The 22,543-nt window shown below is 42.4% G+C and overlaps 1 protein-coding gene across 3 annotated transcripts in view; it reads right to left on the bottom strand.

The window, feature by feature from the left end:
* Positions 1–401: 401 nt before the first annotated feature.
* Positions 402–22,543, bottom strand: part of LOC138814010 (armadillo repeat-containing X-linked protein 3-like) — a 36,244-nt gene continuing 14,102 nt past the window's right edge. For 2 of the 3 annotated variants that reach the window (XM_070002711.1, XM_070002712.1), the window contains exons 3-5: positions 11,901–12,020; positions 3,147–3,246; positions 402–2,587 (exon numbers count right to left, since the gene is read on the bottom strand). In XM_070002711.1, coding sequence (XP_069858812.1) covers positions 776–1,813 — 1,038 coding nt within the window. In that variant the 5' untranslated portion in view covers positions 1,814–2,587; positions 3,147–3,246; positions 11,901–12,020 and the 3' untranslated portion in view covers positions 402–775. Of the gene's footprint in view, positions 2,588–3,146; positions 3,247–11,036; positions 11,143–11,900; positions 12,021–22,543 lie in introns of all 3 variants that reach the window. The other variant, XM_070002714.1, reaches the window with a different exon arrangement.

Below are 22,543 nucleotides of genomic sequence, written 5' to 3'. Positions count from 1 at the left end.
AAAATAGGAAGTAGTAAAAGCACTGATGATGGAAGATCACTTATCAGAAACAATGAGTATAAGACGACAATGGAGCAGTATCTTTCATGTGCCCCACCTTGTTAATTAATAAATAAATGTCAACCTAGAGTTATTCCTATTGACAGTATCTTTCAAATATGCGTGTTAAGTTAAACTCATTCCCAATTGCAAAGGTTGAAACTTTCCCACCAGCAGACCTCACAAAGTAAATATCAAATGAAGACCTCTAAAGAACAACCATTCTTACGGTTCAGGAGAACTACAAATGTCAGTATCATTTAGTTAATTCGTGTTTGTTCCAATGAACTGGAGAAAAAAGAAATATGTGTGATACAGAATAGTGTGATCAACTATTGAAGAATACATTTTTTTGACAAAGATAGTTTCTCTGTTCCTTTTATTTCCTTTCTAGCATTAACATACATGTCTATTGATGATACACAAATTACATCACTGCAAAGGACAGAAAAAAGCTTATGATGAGTTGGGTCACTGTCACTTATGCAGATAGTAAAAGTATGTCAATCTAGACAATGAGATCAAAAGCAACAAACATGTTTTCAGAACAAGTACTGATACTCATTCACCCAGCTTAAACCTGAAAAACAACTTGGTTAGATATCAGCAATGATGATACAATATGGTATTCACTAGTCAAAATTGGCAGCTGAAAGAATTCCTTTTCCATATAAACAAGGTGGAGAAAAGGAATAGTTTACTCTGTGTGTTACTTCTCAACAACAAAGTCAACAAGTTATTCCTGATTCTTTGGGAACATGTGCTCGGCCAGTTTGGCCATGAATTTTTCAACTTCTGCTTTCACCAAAAAATCATGGTGACTTTCAGTTCCCAGAACTTTATCTGCACACACTTGAAATTCTTTCAAAAAGAAAAAGAGTGAACCTTCACCAAACTGGTTCTGAGTAGGTTCATTTTCTTCCCATTTAAAATTGTTATTTATGTGCTCAAAAATGATCAGAAGTTTAAGAATAACCTCTTGGTTCTCTTTCTTATCAAAAAGGGAACCCAGTGAAGCTGGTACTTGGGCCCTAAGCAGTTCTCTAGGCATGGCTGGATTTTCAGCCAAATTCAGAAGAAGTTTCAAAACCTGAAGTTTAGTCTCTTCATTTCCTGCTGAAAATAAGCGAAAAAAGTCTGAAATGGAATTAGCAAGTATGTGCTGATACTCATTAGTCACAGTCATATTTGTGAGCAATCTGAGTCCAGCCAACTGCACAGAGGAGTTCAAGCGAGACGTGACTGTATCATCACACACCTGATTCATATATATCTGAAGCCTGCGCTGATTTTCGGTATTCACACTCAAGTTATTTAGGACGATTAAAGCCTTTTCCTTAACAATGGGATCACGGGTGTTAAGAATCTTTGCAACAACTGGGAGACCACCCAGATCACGAATAATATCTCTGTTAAATGCATAAGCAGCATTGTTACCCAGAGCAATGAGAGCTGCTTCAAGAATGTAAGGCTTTTCAGACATCTCAACCAAACAAAGTACTTTCTGTAGCTCTTGAGGGGACAGAACAGTATCATTAGAATTAGGGGAAGCCCGTTTCTGGACAGCTTGACGAGCCCTGTTAGCCCTCGCCCTTGCTCTGGCTCTAGCTCTGGTCCCAGCCTCAGTCCCAATCCGGGCCCAAGGAGGGTACCACACTATGGTCTTGCTCTCATTGCTGTCATCATCATCATTATCATCATCTGACCAGTCATTATACTTGGCCCCAGAACAGTCCCCAGCATCGTCCATATCCCCAGAGCCACCCTCCGCCATTTTCTCCTTTGTTTTCTTCCCCGAGTCAGTCTATAGGTACAACAGCAGGCTCCAGCTCCAAGCAGTAGGACTGTAGTCACCTGGCCTACTTTCCTGGCTTAGTCCATGTAATCGTTCCTGGCAACAGCAGGGACCAAGAAACGGAGTAGTCACTCTGAGTGAGGGAAGGGGGTTGTGGGCCTGAGTGCGGCCTGGAGAAGAGTGATGTTCTACAGCCCTTCAAGGCCACAGTACTGATTCTAGAGATGGACTTGGTGGAGACCGGCAGTGTGACCTCGTCCCCTTCCCAGGAGGTGTGCCACGCCCAACAATCTTTCTAATCTCTACTGATCCAGGGAAACTTCCTCCCTCTCTGCAAGGGGAGACAATCTTCTCTTGCTGGGAAAAACTTCAGGGATCAAACAACTTCTTTTTCCTGCTCCTTCCCTTTGCTGTCCTTAGGGCAAGAGGACCCTGGTGAAGAATAGATTTTTCCGTGGCACGTGGGTGAGAGGTTTCACGAACTTTATCATCCTTATTCTTGCTTACCAGATTTTTTTTTAAAGACTCAGAATGAAAGGGTTTTTATCATCTTGAAGCTATAATAAGTCATATATTTCATGACACTTCTGTGGACAGCCAGTCAAAATGTTCAGTTCCGCAGGATTAATTTCATGTAAATCCACAGGAAGAGTCTTCATTGATTCAACCAGGAAGTAGTTCACTCACAGTGCCAGTTCATTCACAGCTGGGTACCAGCTATGCATTAGGTGTTGGGCAGTCCTATTGATACATCTGTGAACAAGAAACACATAGTCCTTGACCTGCTGGAGCTGATTCACTTACGATTCTATTGATTTCAGAAGCATAGGACATTTACTACATTCTAAAATAGTTCCAATACACCTTCCCTCTCCTAAAATTCTTCACTACTCCAAAGTATTCATGTGTACATGTCTACCACCTTTGTTCCTCAAAGATGTACATATCAGACATAGAATTAGGGTAGGGGAAACTGGGAAGAAAATGGAGCGGTGAAACTCAGTCACACTCAACATTATCTATTGGGCTTTAATGGACGCTTCATGCTGTGATCGAACACAACAAGGACAAGAGATCTGCAAGACACCGGGATGCTAGAGGTCAGTGGACAAAGGGAAGCAACTAGAGAAGGGAAAGTCTAGGACTACAGGCAGCACAACACCTCTGTTCCATGGTTGGATGTGTCCTACCTGAAGAACGGTAATGTGTCAGGTACCCAAGAGGCAGCCCATCTTCACCCCTACACAGCTACTCCTATACTTCCATAGCAGTGACTGGGTCACCGGCATCCTGACTAAAATTAGTCACTTACTTAGTACGAGTCATTTCCATTTGTTTGACTGTTGGTTCTTCCAGATACCATAGCCCTTAAGAACATGAGCTCCATTTTCCTTTGTCTTTATGAAATGTACCTGAAAAAAGTGAAAAGAAAAATGAATTCAGTTAAAAGTCAACCCTGCTACCATTTAAATAATTAACTGTAAAAGTCTTGTTGAAATGTGATTCCCACTGTAGCAATGTGTGAGGTGGTGGTTGGATCAGGAGGTCTCAGCCACTGTGAAGGGGTTACAGCCACCCTTGGGAAATTGGGTTAATTCTCCCAGGAGAGAAAGAGTTCTCATTCTCATAGGAGTGGATTCTTTTTTTCTTTTTGGTGGGGCAGGGGGAGGCTGGAGGAGGTAGCACCTGAACTCTGGGCCTGGGTACTGTCCCTCAGCTCTTCAGCTCAAGGCTAGTGCTCTACCACTTGAGCCACAGCGCCACTCCTGGCTTTTTCTGCTTATGTGGTGCTGAGGAATCGAACCCAAGGCCTCATGCATGCAAGGCAAGCACTCTACTACTGAGCCACCTTCCCAGACCAGGAGTGGATTCTTTACCACAGAGAGATGACTGTGAAACAAGACTACCCCTCATTATTCATTTCTTACACACACACACACACACACACACACACACACACACACACACACACACACATACACACACGCCCTTCTGATTTTCTGTCAAGTTACAAAACAGCATGAGGTCCTAACAGAGGAACTAGATATTCCCTTCTCCAACTTTGACCTTGGATTCCCTTCTCCAGAGCTGTGAATTAAGTACATCTCTATTTTTCATAAATCACTCTCGTGTATTTTTGCTATATAGAAACAAAACATAAAATAAGACAATCTGAAGTCCTTCTTTTAGGTGTGTAACATCAAGGAAGTCTCCGTTCCTGTACGCAAAATGGAATTAATGATTCTTTCTTTGCAGAGTTGTTGTGAGAATCCAGTAACATCTGAGTCATTATGTCTAAGTGTTTTATAAATCATAAAATTTCATACACATCCCAAGAAGCTTAACACCACTTTGTATATATAATCAGAATAATAATAATGAATACTTCTGGTACAGTGCCAAGTTTTCCGTTAAATCCTTTATGTAACAACCCTGTAAGGTCAGTAGAATTAATATCCTCATTTTCAGATGAAAAAACTGAGAGACTGAGAATGTGAATAACTTGCTAAGGAAAGTCATTCAGTAGGTAAATTATTCTGCAATTTCTTTTCTTTTTCTGTTTTGCATGATGCCTATCAGGGTTTATCACACATAATACCAGTTGTAAATACAGATTATGTAGTTTATCTTATTTGTGGGGAAACAGGACTGTTTTTCTCTGATGGGCTCTCTGTGGGTGTATGCTTCTACTATTTGCTCAAGTCTAAATGACAGGATGTACCAAGGCTTATTAGAAATCCGGTCTGTTCTGACCACACCTGAAGCCCAACAGCATTATCTTTCTCACTCAAGCTTTTCACTCTCTTTGTCAGTAACTGCAAATAAGTCTCCATTCTGGTGAGTAGTATTTAAAACTTTCCATCTGGTTTGTTCATTGTGCTCAAATTCTTCCCCTGGAAATCCTTAGGGCTAAGCAGGCTCTGTTTAGATTGGCGCGGTAGTGTCAGCATCACCCCCTGTACCTCCAGTAGATGCTAGCTCCTGAAGAACACACAGAGAGCCAGCGTTCATCACGAGGATAGCTCCTAACTGGCTTTATCTGCCCTTCACCTTGGAATGCAGGTTTGTCCTTGCCAAGTTTCCCAATTTACCATAATGCAAAAAGGTCACTTTGCTTGTGTAGCGGCAGGTGAGTTCCCTGGTTCAACGTTGTCAAATATAAAATGTTCTTTCCAGGCTTGAGCCAAATGAGCACAACCCAGCTTGTGTTTCTCTCTGTCTCCTCACACAGGTGGAACTCAATCTCAGCAGACAGCCTTAAGTAACCACCCCCACCTCCAAATCAGAATCTCAAGGGTGACATTTTATGAGTGAAGATCAGAGGTCCTGTGAACAGGGGGGAGGGGACAAGAGATGTGGTGTCCTAGTGACAGAGGCTGGTGAGACTTCTGGTCTCGAGTTCTTGTCACACCATGCTTTGTCACCTTAAGCATTTCATGTTGTTCTAACTCAGTCTTCCATGTCCCCAAATGTCTGGGAGAAGTCTATCCCAAAAGGCTGAGGGACAGTCACTCCCGCCACCCAACTTAACGCCTTCCAGAAATGCAGTTTCCTGCTCCCGACTTCTCAACCGTCTTGCCCTAATGAAACGTTGACCGTTACACCAAGCTCAAGAGCATGGCATTGCTGGTGGCTCCTCCCACCATTTGGGCTGGAAGGGTGTCACTTCTGTTGAACCAGCCATGCCTTCATCTCAGGCTCTCCTCCCACCATTCTGGGAAATGAAATGAAAGGCCTGGCTGGTCTCATGCGTCACTTGCTATGATGCTGCCCCGAAGGACCTCTGAGCGTCCTGTGGTAAGCTGAACCATAACCCCTGGCTGATACACAACCTTTGCTCTGGATTCTTTTTTTTTTTTTTTGGTCAGTCGTGGGGCTTGAACTCTGGGCCTGGGCGCTGTCCCTCAGCTCTTCAGCTCAAGGCTAGCGCTGTACCACTTGAGCTACAGCGCCACTTCCGGTTTTCTGGTGGTTTATTGGAGATAGGAGTCTCACGGTCTCTCCTGCCCGGGCTGGCTTTGAACTGCGATCCTCAGATCTTAGCCTCCTGAGTAGCTAGGATTACAGGCGTGAGCCACCAGCGCCCGGCTTTGCTCTGGATTCTTAAGAGAAAGCATTTGTCTGCATCAAGTCTTCTCCATCCCTCCTCTAAGGTACAGCAGGGCGCACTGTAAGACTCAGCCACACAACCAAACCTGTGTCTCACAGGTTCTCATGTGCATGTCAGAAACTTCTCAGTTGTCCCTGAGAAGTACTAGAAGCCCCAGTGTTCTTGGAGCCTCTGTAGGACTGGAAGCAAAAGCAAGTATCAAACAGCCACCTCCAGGGAGCCACGTGAAGAGTGTGTGGCTGAGGATGCTGAGGATGCTCTTGGTCGGATGTGGCTGGTTATCACTTCATCTCCTCCTGCATCCTCAACCCAGGGTGCACTGACTGACTCTGCAGAGCAGACAGACAGTACCAAGTCCATTGTAAAGGAGCTAGTAGACCAGGTGCCAGTGGCTCACGCCTGTAATCCTAGCTAGTCAGGAGGCTGAGATCTGAGGATCGCAGTTCAAAGCCAGCTTGGGCAGGAAAGTCCGTGAGACTCTTATCTCCAAATAACACCAGCAAACCAGAAGTGGCGCTGTGGCTCAAGTGTTAGAGCTGTCCCTGAAGAGCTCAGGGACAGCGCCCAGGCCCAGAGTTCAAGCTCCAGAAACAACAACAAAAACAACAAAAAAGCTGGTAATATCATGAGAGCTGCCATGGGAAAAGACAATAAATTAAGCCTGGAGAATCCCCTACAGTTATTAAATCAAGTGCTAGGAAAGCTGGGCCATGGACAGGAGGAAGGTGGGCTGGTTATCGAGGGACAAGGCCAAGACACGTTATCTGTCTTCCCAGGCCTATACCTTCTGGCTTCACTGTCATGTCCTCTGCTGTGCTCCACGGGTTGTGGTTTTAAATTAACACTACATGAAATAGAATTAAAATGCGATGAAGGCGCTGTGGGGTGACTCTGCTTTGCATTTAAATCCTTGAAAAAAACACTGCATTTCCACGTTCTGAACACTTTCTGATCCCAAGCATAATTTGGGTCTGAGGATAAGAGTGGTTTTTATAGCTCCTTTTCAGGAAAGAAGAAAGGATTACTAAATTTAGCAGGAAGGACCGTGAGGGGCGAGGAGAGAAGCAGACTGCTCCGGTCTCTGACTCCATATACGGGAACAGGGAGCGGGAAGCATGGAGATGACCTCTTCCAGGGGACGAAGAAATCTGGAAGCAAACTACAGACTTCAAACCAGGTCTTTCTAGTGTCTTCCACATCAGTGATATAAGACAAGACCGATTTGAAGTGAGATGTGGAGTAGAGTCATCTGAAAAGAAGATCCACCAATTCCTTTCTCTGCTCCCTTACCCAGCTTTAATGAAGCTCAAAAATGGGCTGGGAAGGTGGCTCAGTGGTAGAGCGCTTGCCTTGCATGCTTGAGGCCCTGGGTTCGATTCCTCAGCACCACATAAGCAAAAAGAAAAAAGCCGGAAGTGGCGTTGTGGCTCAAGTGGTAGAGCGCTAGCCTTGAGCTGAAGAGCTGAGGGATAGCGCCCAGGCCCAGAGTTCAGGCCCCATGACTGGACCCAAAAAAAAAAAAAAATATATATATATATATATATATATATATATATATATATATATATGAAGCTCAAAAATACAAAGAGACTTGTCCAAATTGTACTATTGGACACTGGATGGCTGACAATCCACAGCCAGCCCACCAGTCTCTCCATGGCCTCAGACTGACCAGGAGAATAGTCCAAGGCTCCATGTTGAAAACAGGAAGCCCCTAGAACAAAATACTGAGATTCTCCAAGCTACATGACATAATCAGGATGCAATCTGAGATTGACATTGATTAGAGGTTCATCCTATAATCAGGGTGATCAGCCTTGCTAAGGATACAAACTTCTTTGTTCAGGTTGACAAATACATCTTGTTGTTCATGTACAGATAGAGCATAGGCTATAAATATAAAATCCCCACTCGAACTAAAGGGTCCTCAGACTGCTTCCAGAAGAAGGTTCATATCTTCCAATATTAACAGCACTTAGAGGAGAGACATAAAGACCACTGCCGGCATTTCTTCATCTTCAAGGCTATGGAGGGAGTCAGTTCTGCTTGTGAGCAGATAAAGAAGAGTGAGTCATGGGCTGGAGTCTCGGATAGTGGTCCCTTGGGAAATTCCATAAGGCAGGAATGTCTGCAATTACTAATGACAAGAGGGGACTCACGACAAACAAAGCATCAGATTCCAAGCGGAGCTGGTACTGTGCTTATATGAAACACAAAGCTTGCACTGAAGAAAAATAGGTAAAGGGCATGAGAGATGAACCAGAATGAGAATTTATGAATAATGAAAACAATCATACCCTCACATGATATAGTAATGTTTAACATATCATAGGGTAAACACTTTTTTTTGGGGGGGGGAGGGGGAGTCGGTCATATGGCTTAAACTCAGGGCCTGGGCACTGTTCCTGAGCCTTTTCACTCAAGGCTAGTGTTCTACCACTTTAAGGCACAGCAACCCTTCCAGTTTTTTGGTGGTTAATTGGAGATAAGAGTCTCATGGAGTTGTCTGCCTGGGCTGGCTTCAAACTATGATCCTCTGATCTCAGCCTTCTGAGTATCTAGGACTATAGGTGTGAGTCACTGGGGCCCAGCTCATTGCCTCCCTTCTAAACCATAACATGTCCTTTGTATGGACACTGCAACTATCTCATGAAGCTTCAAAATGGAGCATCCTATTCTGTGGGCCCTGCCTCTGCTCCCTTCCCCCACAATTCTAAAGTTTGATTTAGTAATAGACCTGAACTTCCTCATTTTCCCTCATCCTTTCAGCTTAGCCAAGAGGAAATTAGTACTAAAAGCACATTACATCTTAATTGCGTATCTTTTATGAAACAGAAAATAGGACTTCCCAGGTGCTTACCTGCCACTACTAACGGAATTCTACCAGCCATGCATATACAACCTCTGTGAGCCTCTCGTCCTGTGTGTCACTTACCACAGGGTCTGAACATGGAAGAATTTGATGTGGTTGTTATAATATGGAAGATAACCGTATTTCCACATCATATTTATTGAGCACTTACGAGGGGTCAGAAGCTAAGTGTCTGTATATAAAGCAAAAGCTAGACTCAGAAGAGAGCGACGATCACCCCAGAATAACTTTATTTTCCTCCTTCCCCTGATTTTCAGGTGTTATCTTCTCTTATGTCAGCTAAAAATAAAACAGATATTTTGCAAATCACTGTCAGGCATTAATAAACAGCCTCTCTATTGACTTCAGAGTCCAATCCATTCTTACCTAAATCTTCACACTTGCTTGGTGTAAAGGAGACTGCCACACGGTTCAGGCAGAAAAAGAGTTTATTAGGGGGAGAGCATATTGCTGACCTGAACAAGATGGAGGTGTGCTGGGGGTGCAAGCAATGCAGGGGAAGGGAAAGAGAAGGGAAATGGGGAGGGCAAGGGGGCCAGGGGCAAAACAAAGGGCGGAACTAATGATGAAGACTGATAGATAGGGAGAGGGCAGGGAGGAGGTGTGGCTGCAGCAAAGACCTCAGAGTCTGGGGAACTGCCCATTGCCATCAGGTACACCAGTTACCTGGGTTACCAATGTTGGACAGGGGCCTCTGGTGAGGGGGCCATGTGTGCACCCAGCAAGAACAATGGGGAAAGGGGCCATTTTTCCCTGGGGGACCTAATACGTGGCATATCTCCTCCCATCAAGCCTTCATGTGTAACACACTCTGAAGAACCCTGTGAAGGGTAAGAGGTGAAAGTCTCTATGTAGTGTTTATCTGCCTTTGACTCCTCCCACTTACTGCCTGCCTCAAAATGTGGTCAAAAGAGAGGACAGAGCAGGAGCAGACATGACCTCATCTGACTCATGCCAATATCATGTGTCGGTGACTGGGGTAGCAGCTGCCCAGATGTTGGCTCTTGTGCTTACAGACCGAGTTTGGCTGGGTCTCCATACTGGGAACTTCCTGTCGACCTGGTACTGCTTCCATAAGATTTTCCCTCCTTGGGATTACCTGACCCATTAGGATATTATATTATTATTATATTATTATATTATCCATTAGGTGACAGATCTCTTGAGTCAAGTCTCTTCAAAATGACTTAAAGCCACCTGCCTTCCATGAGGTCCACTCTACAGAAACTCTCTGCAAACATGTCCTCGTTCTCCACCCGTGAGGGAGATGTGACATGTTCCTCTGTGGTGCCCAGGCCCAACTCAGCTCTCAGGAAAACTGCTCTTCCCACCATCCCTGTCCCTTCTGTACTTAATCCTAGAGGTGCCAGAAAGGCCAGCAAGAGAGTGAAGAGAAAGGACAGAAGAGCAAAGGGAGTAGTCCTTTAGACTGACATACACTGGGAGGTTCTTACAAAACTGAACACTTTCTCCCAGTGCTACAGGCTAGAGAATCCAAAGGCAAAGGCACTGGCAGATGTGGTGACTGGGTAGGGCTCATATTCTATTACATAGATGGCAAATTCTTCCAGTACCCTAGGTGATAGAAAAGATGGTGTCTCTCTCAGGATTCTTTTGTAAGACCTCATCTCTGAATCATATTAGGGGTTAGGAGTTCAACATATGAATGCAGAGAGCAGGAAAACAGAACCATTCAGACCATAGCCAAGAACCAAGGAGCCTAATATGTCTTCCCTTCCCTGCCTCCATCCTAGGCTTTCAGGTGTTTGTCCAAACTGAACTTAGGTGTTAGATTAATAAAAGGACAGTATGAGCATTTTAAATAGGTAAAACTAAAACTTCTAAAACAGTGGGATCAGCTCAAACTGCGGCTAAAAGAGAGAGAGATTAAACAGCTCACTACTGAAGACAGTAGAATGAGAGAAAAATAAAGCTCTGTCATGATCTGCCTCCCGTAAGGACAGAGTGTTCCATAAACTAACTTCATACACAAGTTCAACCCTGTAACCAACAGCTTGATGAAGTGAGCCAGAAAGAAATTAAACTTCTTAAGTGATACATTTTGATCTTCTATCAAAACAAACCAGTTTTCCTTTACCCTCTTCTGTGTAGATCTTTTGGGAATACATCTCTCTTCTCATGACTGTTGAGGTCACACCCACCCACAATGGCAGAGTTCCAAGAGGAGAGAGGTTTGGAGGAAGAGGAACTTTTCTTACCCCTAATAAGTTAACTCAAAAGTAATCAGTTGGTCTTGAGATGGGGATGAAGAGGAAGGACCTGTTTGGTGACTCCAACATTTATCATCCTATGACCCATGTCCTCCTGGAAGCAAATAGGTTTGAGTTTCAGATGACATAGACACCAGGTATACTTACCAGCTTTTTCCTCTAGCGCCCTGGAAAGCAATTACTAATCAACTCTGCCCAGACATTTCCATTTATTTCTCATCTGCCCGCTCCATTGTCTCAGCCCTAGGACTGCCCTTGTCTATCAAGTTACAGCAGGTTTCTGATCATTAGCTTCCTTTTATGGCCAATGTAGAGTAGAACATGAGATGTTAGCAGGACTCATTGCTAGTGTTGTTTTCTATTTATTAGTATTTAAAATTAAAAAAAAAAACAAGGAACACAGAAGTTTCCCTTTCAGTCACTCCTTTTCTGGTCAACAAATATGTCAGGGGTTCACATTCTTTAAATGGTCAAGGGACCTATTTCATTGTCAAAAATATTTAGTCTTTTTCTTCCCTTGAGTCCAGAACATTCTGAAGCTTTCAGAATTTTCCTTAATATTGGTTGTTATTATTGATCCAACTGTTAAGGAATTGTAGGGATATCAAGATGTGGGGGTGGGGGGATTGATAATTAAGATGTAAGCAGGCAATAATGAGTGTTAAGCTAGTTGCTTTACAATTGATGAACTATCAGTGCACAGTCTGTGTTAGTGCATCCTTATAGAGAAAATAAAATCAATCACATTGTTTTAGCTGTCTACTACTATATAACAAATGATCCCCAAACCTACCCATTTAAAACAAACATTGATTATAGTTTCTGTGGGCCAGGAATTCAGAGTTGACTTGCCTGGATGGTTTTGGCTGAAGACTGTTCTTGAGGCTGCAGGCAAGACAGCGGCTGGGCTGTTGTCCTCCACAGACTCTACAGGCCTGAAGCAGCTGTGTCCAAGATGGTTCACTCCCACTGCTGTTGGGAGAGGCCTTGGTTATTTGCTAGTATCAGGAGATCTCACTATCTTACCAAACAAGCACTTCACAGAATCAGCTGGGATTGTTCACAGCATGAAGTTAGCCTCCCATCAGAGCAGACTACCCAAAAATCAGACCAAGGAAAAAGCCACGATGACTTCTAACCTGTTCTTGGAATCTCCCATCACATCACCCATTATCCATTCATTAAGAGCAAGCTGTTAAGTCCAGTTGGCATCAAGAAGAGAGGGGTTAGGCTCTACCCCTCAAATAAGAGTAGACCCAAGTAATTTTTGGGACCTGTTTTAAAACCACCACACTAAAACCTGGAGATGATAGCTGCTGCTTGTTTGGTTGGTTGGTTGTTTTACATTTATGCTCACAAAAGCACATCAAGTGAAATGAACATGGCTGTGAACTGCAGAGAAATATTTTGATAAAATTAAATGTGATACCCTTTATTTGAAGTAAAGGACTTTCCTCATTTGAAGGTTTAAAAATGGAGAAAATGAAAAACAATGCAACTCTTAATTCTATGTAAAAATCTGGAAATTTAAAAAAAAAAAAATTCTGAGCCAAGTGCCAGTGCTTCATGCCTATAATCCTAGCTTCTCAGGAAGCTGAGATTGTGGTTCAAAGCCACCCCAGGCAGGAAAGTCTATGAGACTCTTATCTTCCAGAAGCTGGAAGTGGAGCTGAGGCTCAAAGTGATAGAGCACTATCTTTCAGCAAAAAAGCTCAGGGAAAGCACCTCAGCCCTCAGTTCAAGCCCAACAACCAAGAAAAAAATAATAAAATAAAAATTCCTTTATTATTTTTCTCATTTTTCAGGACGGAAAAATTAATAAAACAGCATTAGGGCTGGGAAGGTGGCTCAGTGGTAGAGGGATTGTCTTGTACGCATGAGGCCCTGGGTTCAATTCCTCAGCACCACATAAGCAGAAAAAGCTGGAAGTGGCGTTGTGGCTCCAGTGGTAGAGCGCTAGCCTTGAGCTGAAGAGCTGAGGGACAGTGCCCAGGCCCGAGTTCAGGCCCCATGACTGGCAAAAACAAAACAAAACAAAAAACAGCATTCATATGCACCTCACAATTCTATGTTTAAAAAATCAGGAAAATTTAAAATAAAAATTTCTCCATTTTTTTCCAATTTTCAGGACAAAAAGTGATACTTTAATAAGAGAGCTTTAATTAAAGAAACTGCTAATGTTTGTACAGAGTTACATTTCTACATTCAAAATTACTCAAGCCCAATCTTATTTTCTCTATAATAGTAGTAGTTTAATCAAAGGGGTAATTTTTTATGAATATCTAATGCCTTATCTTTTATAAAAGTTACCACAAAATTCTCACTTAATCAGCTAGCATTCATGATATAAATTAATATTCATGGTCCAAGACTTTAATGGTCTATAGAGGCTGATTAAAGGAGACAACCCAGGACCCATTCGCATTTACTGGACTGCAATTTGCTTCAGTATCATGAAGGGTTTCTCACACGTATTATCTTCCTTTCATATAATACATTTTTAAAGTCACAAGGTTTGCATCAGAAAATCTTCCCAAGGTATATATACACCTAAAGCACCAACCTTACCTGGAAGGTTTTTTATCTTTGAATAACTTATTTTGATATCTTCTCTTTGTTTAAAGATTAAACTATTGGCCATTATGCAGCTTAAACCTGTTGTCATCAAAACTACTGTGAAAACACTGCAATACCTGTCTTTCCAGTTCATAAGTTGAGTTTCCAGTTTCAAGATGATAGTTTAGATTTAGAATACCTTCCTTACTTCCTTAGGAATGATCTGAAAGCCAGAAAGAGGCTAAGAATTTTTTTAATGCAAGCTCCATATTTAACGAAGGCAGGCAAGAGAAAACCCCGCACTACGTGGATGAAAAGTCTGCCAAAGGTAGAAAACCAATAGGAACATGTGTGGTAGAAAGTGCAGACATGTAATGGCTTTGGGTCTTGAGAGAAGCAGCAAAGCATATTTCTTGGTGAGAAATACCCTGGTGAGCAAAACAGACATTGTTTATTTGCAGCAGTCGGGGCAGAGTGCACACGCTGGCAGCAAGAGCTTCCTTGAATTCAGAATGTTGATCCATGAGAAATCACTTCAAGAAGCATATTTGCAACTTATCACTATAGCAACAGGGGAACAACAGAAATTGGACTGTGTGAAAACTCCGCAAGGGTTATCTCACATGGGCTGGGAAGAAGTGTGGGCTGAAGAGACTGACACTGAGACCCGCAGGTCACTGGGAAGATTCCAGCAACCCTGGACCAGAGCCCTAGCTCCTCCCTAACACAGGCCTTCTGAAGATTACTGAGCCAAGAAAAATTCACTTCCACCAAATATCTACAACCAAAAGCAACCATCCAGAGACCTGTTCAAAATTGACAACACAGGAAGACTGGGAAGAGAGTCAAAGGTAGATGAATGGCCAACAGCGAGCACTTTACCATCAAGTAGCAGAAGGAAGCAAACGCTTGTAGTCAGTTTGACCTTTTTAATGGCACAACTGCTCCTCCAACCAACTAAAACTGCTCCTCCAACCAACTACATTGTGCAATAGAAGACAGATTGTGAGGGACAGTGGAAAAATGAAGAGATGGGGGAAGGGAGGAGAATGCAGCCAAGAATTCAGTATATATCCTACAAAACTAAGTAAAGTGAGGGAAGGGGTAAGAATGTTGAGAGGGGTGATACTGATCAAGATGCACTGTGTTCATAAACTGCTTTGTTGAATGGCAAGTCCTTTGTACAACTACTTAAAGGTAATAAAAATATGTTTTAAAAGAGATGGTGGAAAGACGGGCGTTGGTGACTCATGCTTATAATCTTAGCTACTCAGGAGGCTGAGATATGAGGATCGTGGTTCAAAGCCAGCTCAGGTAGGAAAGTCCGTGAGGGGGCTGGGAAGGTGGCTCAGTGGTAGAGTGCTTGCCTTGCATGCATGAGGCCCTGGATTTGATTCCTCAGCACCATATAAGCAAAAAGAAAAAAGCCGAAAGTGACGTGGTGGCTCAAGTGGTAGAGCGCTAGCCTTGAACTGAAGAGCTGAGGGACAGCGCCCAGGCCCAGAGTTCAGGACCCACGACCAGACCCAAAAAAAAAAAAAAAAAAAAATATATATATATATATATATATTTAACAGGACTGGGAAGGTGGCTTAGTGGTAGAGTGATTGCCTAGTATGCATGAAGCCCTGGGTTCGATTCCTCAGCACCACATACACAGAAAAAGCTGGAAATGGTGCTGTGGCTCAAGTGGTAGAGTGCTAGCCTTGAGCTGAAGAGCTGAGGGATAGTGCCCAGGCCCTGAGTTTAAGCCCCAGGACTGTCAAAAAAAAAGTACCTAACATAGTAAGAAGAAAATATACTTGTTGCAAAACCCAGACGATCACAATGGGATGACAACTTATGCTCAAATAAACTGGAAAATCTAGAAGAAATGGATACATGCTTTTTCCTGGGCCAACTTCAGGTTATATGCCTCCTACCTCTACTTCCTGAGTTGCTGGGATTACATACATATACTACCATGCCTAGCCCTTGATTTGAATGGATGTGTACATATGCTAAAAACATATTAAAATTTGCACTTTATAAAGAGCTACTTGACACCAATTCTATAAAACTTATAAAATAGAAAAAGTATTTTCAAATGTACTTCACATTTCAGAACTTCTAGAGTTCTCTCTCTCTCTGACCACCCCAGGCAACATTGTTCTCATCTCCTGAGATCCATGGGTACCTAATGTGTACATAGTTTTGATTCTCAGTGCTCACTACCTTGTTTTGCTGATTGCTTATGATCATTTATGAGCATGTTTCTCAGCTAGGGCTTCATGAAGAAAACCTGTTCCTCCTTTGGCCCCTGGAACAATTTGTTTCACAAGTAGACTCTCAACGAATAGTCTGTTGAAAGATTCTTATTACACTTCTAGGAAAAAAATGTTTCGTGTTATTTTTCAGAACACAAACTATGGGATTTCTTCCAACGCTTGATCAAGTTGATAGAAACAAATTTCTAATTTATATTTAAGTAGCACACTGCCAAACACGGCAATTTCCAACGTGGAAGATATTAAAGAATCTATGCATTAAATCATGTGTGACAAAAATCATAGTCTGGAGCCAAGGATGAGAGGAATTCACATCAAAACCTATACAATTAACCAACACTGCCAAAATAAATGTCTCAAAAGAGCTAATTTGTAAATGTTCTGATTTGTTTGTTCATTCACTTATTTATGCGCAGCCTTTCCAAAATCCATATGAACAAACTAAAGCAAAGAGGGCTGGGAAGGTGGCTCAGTGGTAGACTGCTTGCCTTGCATGTATGACGTCCTGGGTTCGATTCCTCAGTATCACATAAGCTGAAAAAGCTGGAAGTGGCACTATGGCTCAAATGGTAGAGCACTAGCCTTGAGCTGAAGAGCTGAGGGACAGTACCCAGGCCCAGAGTTCAGGCCCCACGACTGATAAAAATAAAGCAAAGAAAATACCAAATATATTTCAGGTTAATTTCAGTATCTCAGAAAATTTACTTAAGATTTTGAATTGATCCTATATGATGTCACCAGGTAATTATTAATTTTTGTTTTGAGGATTTTTATTATTTTTATACATTTTTATTAGTCTATATTAGTTGTACGAAGGGGTTCCATGATGATGTTGCGTGTACATAAAATGTGTCCCTGTTAAATTCACCACCTCTCTCATTCCTCCTCTTCCCAATTGTTAAAATAATTTCAACAGGTTTTATTGTCCCACTTAACCACATTCAGCCTCTTTCACCCTTTCTTTCTGTCCTTCCACCTCCTACCTGGTAACCAACCCAAATAAAACCTATTTCACATTCCTGTCATTCATTTTTAAGGACTAGATTCCTCAAATGAGAGAAGGCATGTAGTATTTGTCTTTCTAAGCCTAGCTTTAACATGATGATCTTGAGTTCCATCCATTTCCCTGCAAATGACATAATTTCATTTTCCTTTCTGGCTGAGTAATACTCCTTTGTGTTGTCATATATATGTGTTATATTTTCCTTAGTCACTTATCAGCCGATGGGCACCTAAGTTGATTCCATATTCTGGCCATTGCTAATATTTCTGCTATAAGCATAGGTATTCAGGTTCAGTGAGTAATTATTAGTATCCAGGGTATCCACATAGAAAAGGTGGACCTGGGTGGCAGATTTGATATTTGTAATCTCACAACTCCTGAATCAAATGCTGTGAGGCTTCATTCCTAACTGAAGTTTAAATTTCCTACCAAGGGTTAAGCAACTCACATTGTTGCATCTATCTACAGGCCTTCAACTGGAGAATGAGATTCACTTTGAAAATCCTGAACTTCTTTCTCACGTTCTGCCTTTGGCACCACAAAGAATCCACCATAGTGGGCAGCTCTTCTCAGATTTCTAGCATAGTTAGCATCCCACAATGCTTCTATGTGCATGTGATACGTTAATGAGTCTAAGAAAGAACCGAATTTCATCGTGGTCCTGAAATTTCAAACAGAAATTGGACAGCCATTTCTTACATTTTAGATTACTCAACTACCAAGGAATTCCTCTCCACTCATCACTTCAGATCACTTAACATCCCTACCCTGGGTTTTCTAAGTGACTTCTCAATTCTTCTCATCCGTTACTCTGTCCAGCCCCCATTCCTCCTCCTTCTACCATGCAGAACAATTTGAGTCTCCACATCTACTTACAAATCTGCTTCATACCTATCTGGATACATGCTCTCTTGAGAAGGCTCCGAATGCCACGTTCCTTTCACAGTAAAAAGATTAACTCTAATTCCTGGTATCCATCCTATCTGACAGGTTTTGTCTTTAATCTGAAATTTTACTGATTCTATTAGGTGGTCCTCTAATGGACCAGATAATATTTAAAAGCTTTCTGACACTTCATCTTAGCTCTGTTTTCGTGAAGCCCAGATAGTTGGCTACTCTTGCTCTCTGTTCTCAGCCTTCCTCTCCTTGTGGTGTTGTGGCATTGTGTCTTCCACAGTCCAGGCAGCCACACCAACATCCGTCCTGTAACAGGCATTCAGGGAAGATTTGTCAAGCCAAGAATTTGATGTCAATTAAATGTGGTTAAGATTGGGCCGAAAATAATTGGTTCCAGACAGCACATGTGCAAATCCCTACAAAAGCAACATTGTGCTGGGAGAAGTGAGAAGTGGCCTTTTAAACCCACACAGAAGACAAAAGCAGAGCTTCGTTGTGCAGAAGGTACACTGTGTGCCTTTGATCATTCAGCTTATTCTGGAGGCAGGCTTCCTCCCAACCTTGACTTTCTGCTTTCATAACTGTGCTCTAGCTGTGCTGCCTCTGGAATTCACCATGCCCACTTCACTGGACTTGACTCATGCTCAGCATGGAACAAATTATTGCCATTCTGATATCATTTGAAAGCACAAAACAGAAAGACTATACATCAACCCTACAACAAAAGATGGTCTCTCAGGAAAGAGTTCTCACCCACCTGCTCCCTCATTTCATTTTCCAAAGAATAATTACCAAGCAAATCTCCCAAGTTCACTGAAAATAATAGCTGTGCCTAAGTTTCCTTTATACAACATCCTGCCTCAACTTGACTTCGTAAGTATTCAGTACATACTGTATCCCATGGAAAGAACCATAAAGTTGATGTGGCATATTTATGTCTTTATCAAAATATGCTTGTGTGTGAATATGTGTGTTAAACACATATATGTATATATATATATATATTCACACATATGAGTATACATGTATGTGCATATATAAAAGGAATGTGGATGCATATATTCACACATATAGAATGAGTACACATGTGTATATGTGTGTGCATATAATCATACACATAGAATGAGTGTACATATTTGTATTTATGTAACAGACATAAGTGTGCATATGTTCACACATACACAGTGGGTGTTGAGTGTACATATAAATGTCTATATGTATGTACATTACAGATATGTGCGTATAGAATGAATGTGCACCTGCCTTATAACCAGTGAAGAATAGTTGTATTTGATTATGTATTGCTCTATATACACCACACTATGTTTCATTGATTCACTAATTTAACCATTTAGTGAGCCATAATAAATTGGGGAGAACTGTTAAGAGTAGGAAGACAAGATTTCTTGTTCCTACAGTTATCTGATTCTTCTCTGTGTTGAAGCCAAAAAGCATAGAGTGCATTGGGGAATGGCTTTGTTGTGAAGCCACACATCAAGCATACAGATTAGGGTGGAGATGAGTCTGCATGCTCACTTTATACCAAGGAAGGACCAAGTAGGTAGTCGGTGACTGAGTGAATATCTGATCCATATGCTTTAGAACAGACTAGCAGGACACTTATCTCAGACTGAGAGAAGGTAAGCAACACAGCAGGAAAGCATCAATGGAATCCAATTTACCAGACAGGAAGTAAGCAAGGATATGAATCAACTGCTCTGTGGAATAGCTGTGATGACTGATCTAATCTAGATTGGAGATGGAGGTGTTTATCAAGCGAAACATCCAACCCTTAGTACTTTAAAGCCAAAAAGACCTTAAGAAGTCCTCTAGAGCCAGGCACCAGTGGCTCACACCTGTAATCTTAACTACTCAGGAGGCTGAGATCCGAGGATCACAGTTCAAAGCAAACCTGGGCAGAAAAGTCCATGAGACTCTTATTTCCAATTAACCTCCAGAAAATGAGAAGTGGCGCTGTTGTTCCAAGTGATAGAGCACTAGCCTTGAGCAGAAAAGCTCAGGGACAGTGCCCAGGCCCTTAGTTCAAGCCTCACGACTGACAAAAAAAAAAAAAGTCCTCTATTCCAACACTTGCCAGTCTCATTTAAATCGTGGCACACTCAGAAAAGACAGTACTGGTTAAGCACCCTGTGCTAAATGACTGGGTTGATTAGCATAGAAGACGACTATCTCAAGGACCCAGCTCCAGAAATGGGGGTGGGAAAATAGAGGGAACTGGAGTCTCCCAACGCTGTAGGAAAGCCTTACTTTGGGTCAGTCCCTTTACTCTACAAAGGAAACCAATCCTTACCAGGATCACTGGACCAGAAAGTCAGAACAGAGCTGTCAGTACAGCCTTAGACGCCTCTCCTCATTGATGTGTCTACTACTACTGCAAGTATTGTCCCTAAAACAGAAGCACCAACATCACCGGGGACTTTGTTCAATGCAGATTCCCAGGCCCTGCCCTGATCTGAATCGGACACTGGGGTGATTAGAGTGCAGCAGTGTGTGCTTCGATGGTATTTAACAGGAGAGTCTGCTGTTCCTTCAAATTCAAATACTTGCACCATTGTCTAAGCTGACTCTCAAAGCTTATAAGTGCCAGGTTAACATTCAGGTGGCCTAACTCAGGGATCTTTAGACTCTGCAGCCCATCCAGTCTCTGCCACAGCTTCTTAACTTTGCCACTGTAGCACAGAATCTGTTTTATACGTGTGTGTGTGTGTGTGTGTGTGTGTGTGTGTGTGTGTGTGTGTGTGTGTGTGTGTGTGTGTGTGTGTGTGTGTGTGTGTGTGTGTGTGTGTGTGTGTAGCAGTCAATTACACTACATAAATGAGTGTGTCCGGGTGTGTTCCCATAAAACTTTATTTTGAAAAACCAGAACTGGGATGGATTTGGTGCATGCTGCAGTTTGCCAACCCCTGGTATTCAATGATTGTAATAGATTCTTTTTAATCTCATTGTTTAAATGTGTAGCCATCCTGGTTAATATTTTTTTAATCACTTGGTAACATATGATATTTGTCAATGTTGGTGTCAATCTCTGCTCTTTTTTTATTTCTCACTTCCAATGTGTTGAATACCTCCTGGGAGGCCGGCATGAGAAAGTATATTTCCTGCCCCACATACTAGAGTTCTATGCAATGGAGAAGCAAGAAGCAATCAAAACTACCCTGTGTTTTAAATGTGGCAGGTAGAAGAAAATACCACTCGGATGAATAAGTTTTGTTGCTGAATATGTTTAAACTGACCAATGGTAAACAGATTTTTTTTTAAAGCATGGTAATTCATAGACCAAACTCTAAAGCAGCAGAGATGGTAAGTTCTTGGCCACCAGGTACTTTGGTGAGAGCTCAGGCTAGCAAGGCAGGCAATGAGACAGGGCAAGTTGGAAGGTTCACATCCAAGCCACGCTGTCTGGGTTTTTTTTAGAGCCTTTTTTTTTTTTTTTTTTTTTTTGTCTGTTGTGGGGCCTGAATTCTCGGCCTAGGCGCTGTCCCTCAGCTCAAGCCAGCACTCTACCACTTGAGCCACAGCACCATTTCTGGCCTTTTCTGCTTATGTGGTGCTGAGGAATCGAACCCAGGGCCTCATGTGTGCAAGGCAAGCACTCTACCACTGAGCCACCTTCCCAGCCCCCGTGGTTTTTTTAAGATGGAAGACAGAAATGGTGGCAGGACAGACTCTTCTGGAACTTCTGCATTTTGCCTGATGGCTGGGATGAGATAACTCAAACCCTTGAATACACTGGCATTGATGAGGGCCACAGTAAAGCCTCCGCACAGCACAAGCTCTGCTGAGCCCTGTTCTCAGAGCAGTTGAAGCTGTGCATAGAAACTTCAGGCTCTAAGACCAATGAGTAAAGCAAAAGCACCATGAGCTTTGTGATACACATTTGGAAGTCACACTGTACCATTTCCCCAGTGCCACTGAACAAGGACTGTTAAGTCTGCCCAGATTCAAGAGAGGAAGACACAGACCTTACTTGTAGACAGAGGAGGAATCAAGTGATTTCCAACCATGTTTGAAAAACCATCAACCAAATAAAGCAACAAGGAGAAATGGCCTCTCCAGAATGGGGGACACTGAGGAGCTTTTAAAAATTAGGCAACAGGGCTGGGAAGGTGGCTTAGTGGTAGAGTATTTGCCTAGCATGCATGAAGCCCTGGGTTAGATTCCTCAGTACCACATACACAGAAAAAGCCAGAAGTGGCCCTGTGGCTCAAGTGGTAGAGTGCTAGCCTTGAGCAAAAGAAGTGCCTAGGGCTAGAGTTCAAGTTCCAGCACTGCCAAAAGAAAAAAAGAAAAAAACGTAGGTAATACAAAACCAAAGCCTAGACTCCAAGGTGGAAGAATATGTCTAGAATTTATTAGATAGTGATCTACCAAAAGAGGAATTTAGGAATTATTTTCATCTGTCCATGGACCAAAAAGGACTGTAGATGTTACATAAGACTGAATGATATGCGGATTCTGTGCTTATCCACTATCAGGGCAAGGTGATTGGCTACAATAAATGATGCATATAGGCTGGGAAGGTGGCTCAGTGGTAGAGTGCTTGCCTTGCAAGTATGAGGCCCTGGGTTCAATTCCTCAGCACCACATAAACAGAAAAAGCCAGAAGTGGCGCTGTGACTCAAGTGGTAGAGTGATAGCCCTGAGCCGAAGAGCTGAGGGACAGTGCCCAGGCTCAGAATTCAGGCCCTATGACTGGCAAAAATAAATAAATAAATGAATAAATAAATAAATAAATAATGCATATTCATAGG

The sequence above is a fragment of the Dipodomys merriami genome, unplaced genomic scaffold (genome assembly GCF_024711535.1).
Source record: "Dipodomys merriami isolate MVZ:Mamm:240054 unplaced genomic scaffold, mDipMer1.0.p SCAF_6, whole genome shotgun sequence".
Taxonomy (NCBI): Eukaryota; Metazoa; Chordata; class Mammalia; order Rodentia; family Heteromyidae; genus Dipodomys; species Dipodomys merriami.
This window is presented reverse-complemented; position numbering and strand designations above follow the sequence as displayed.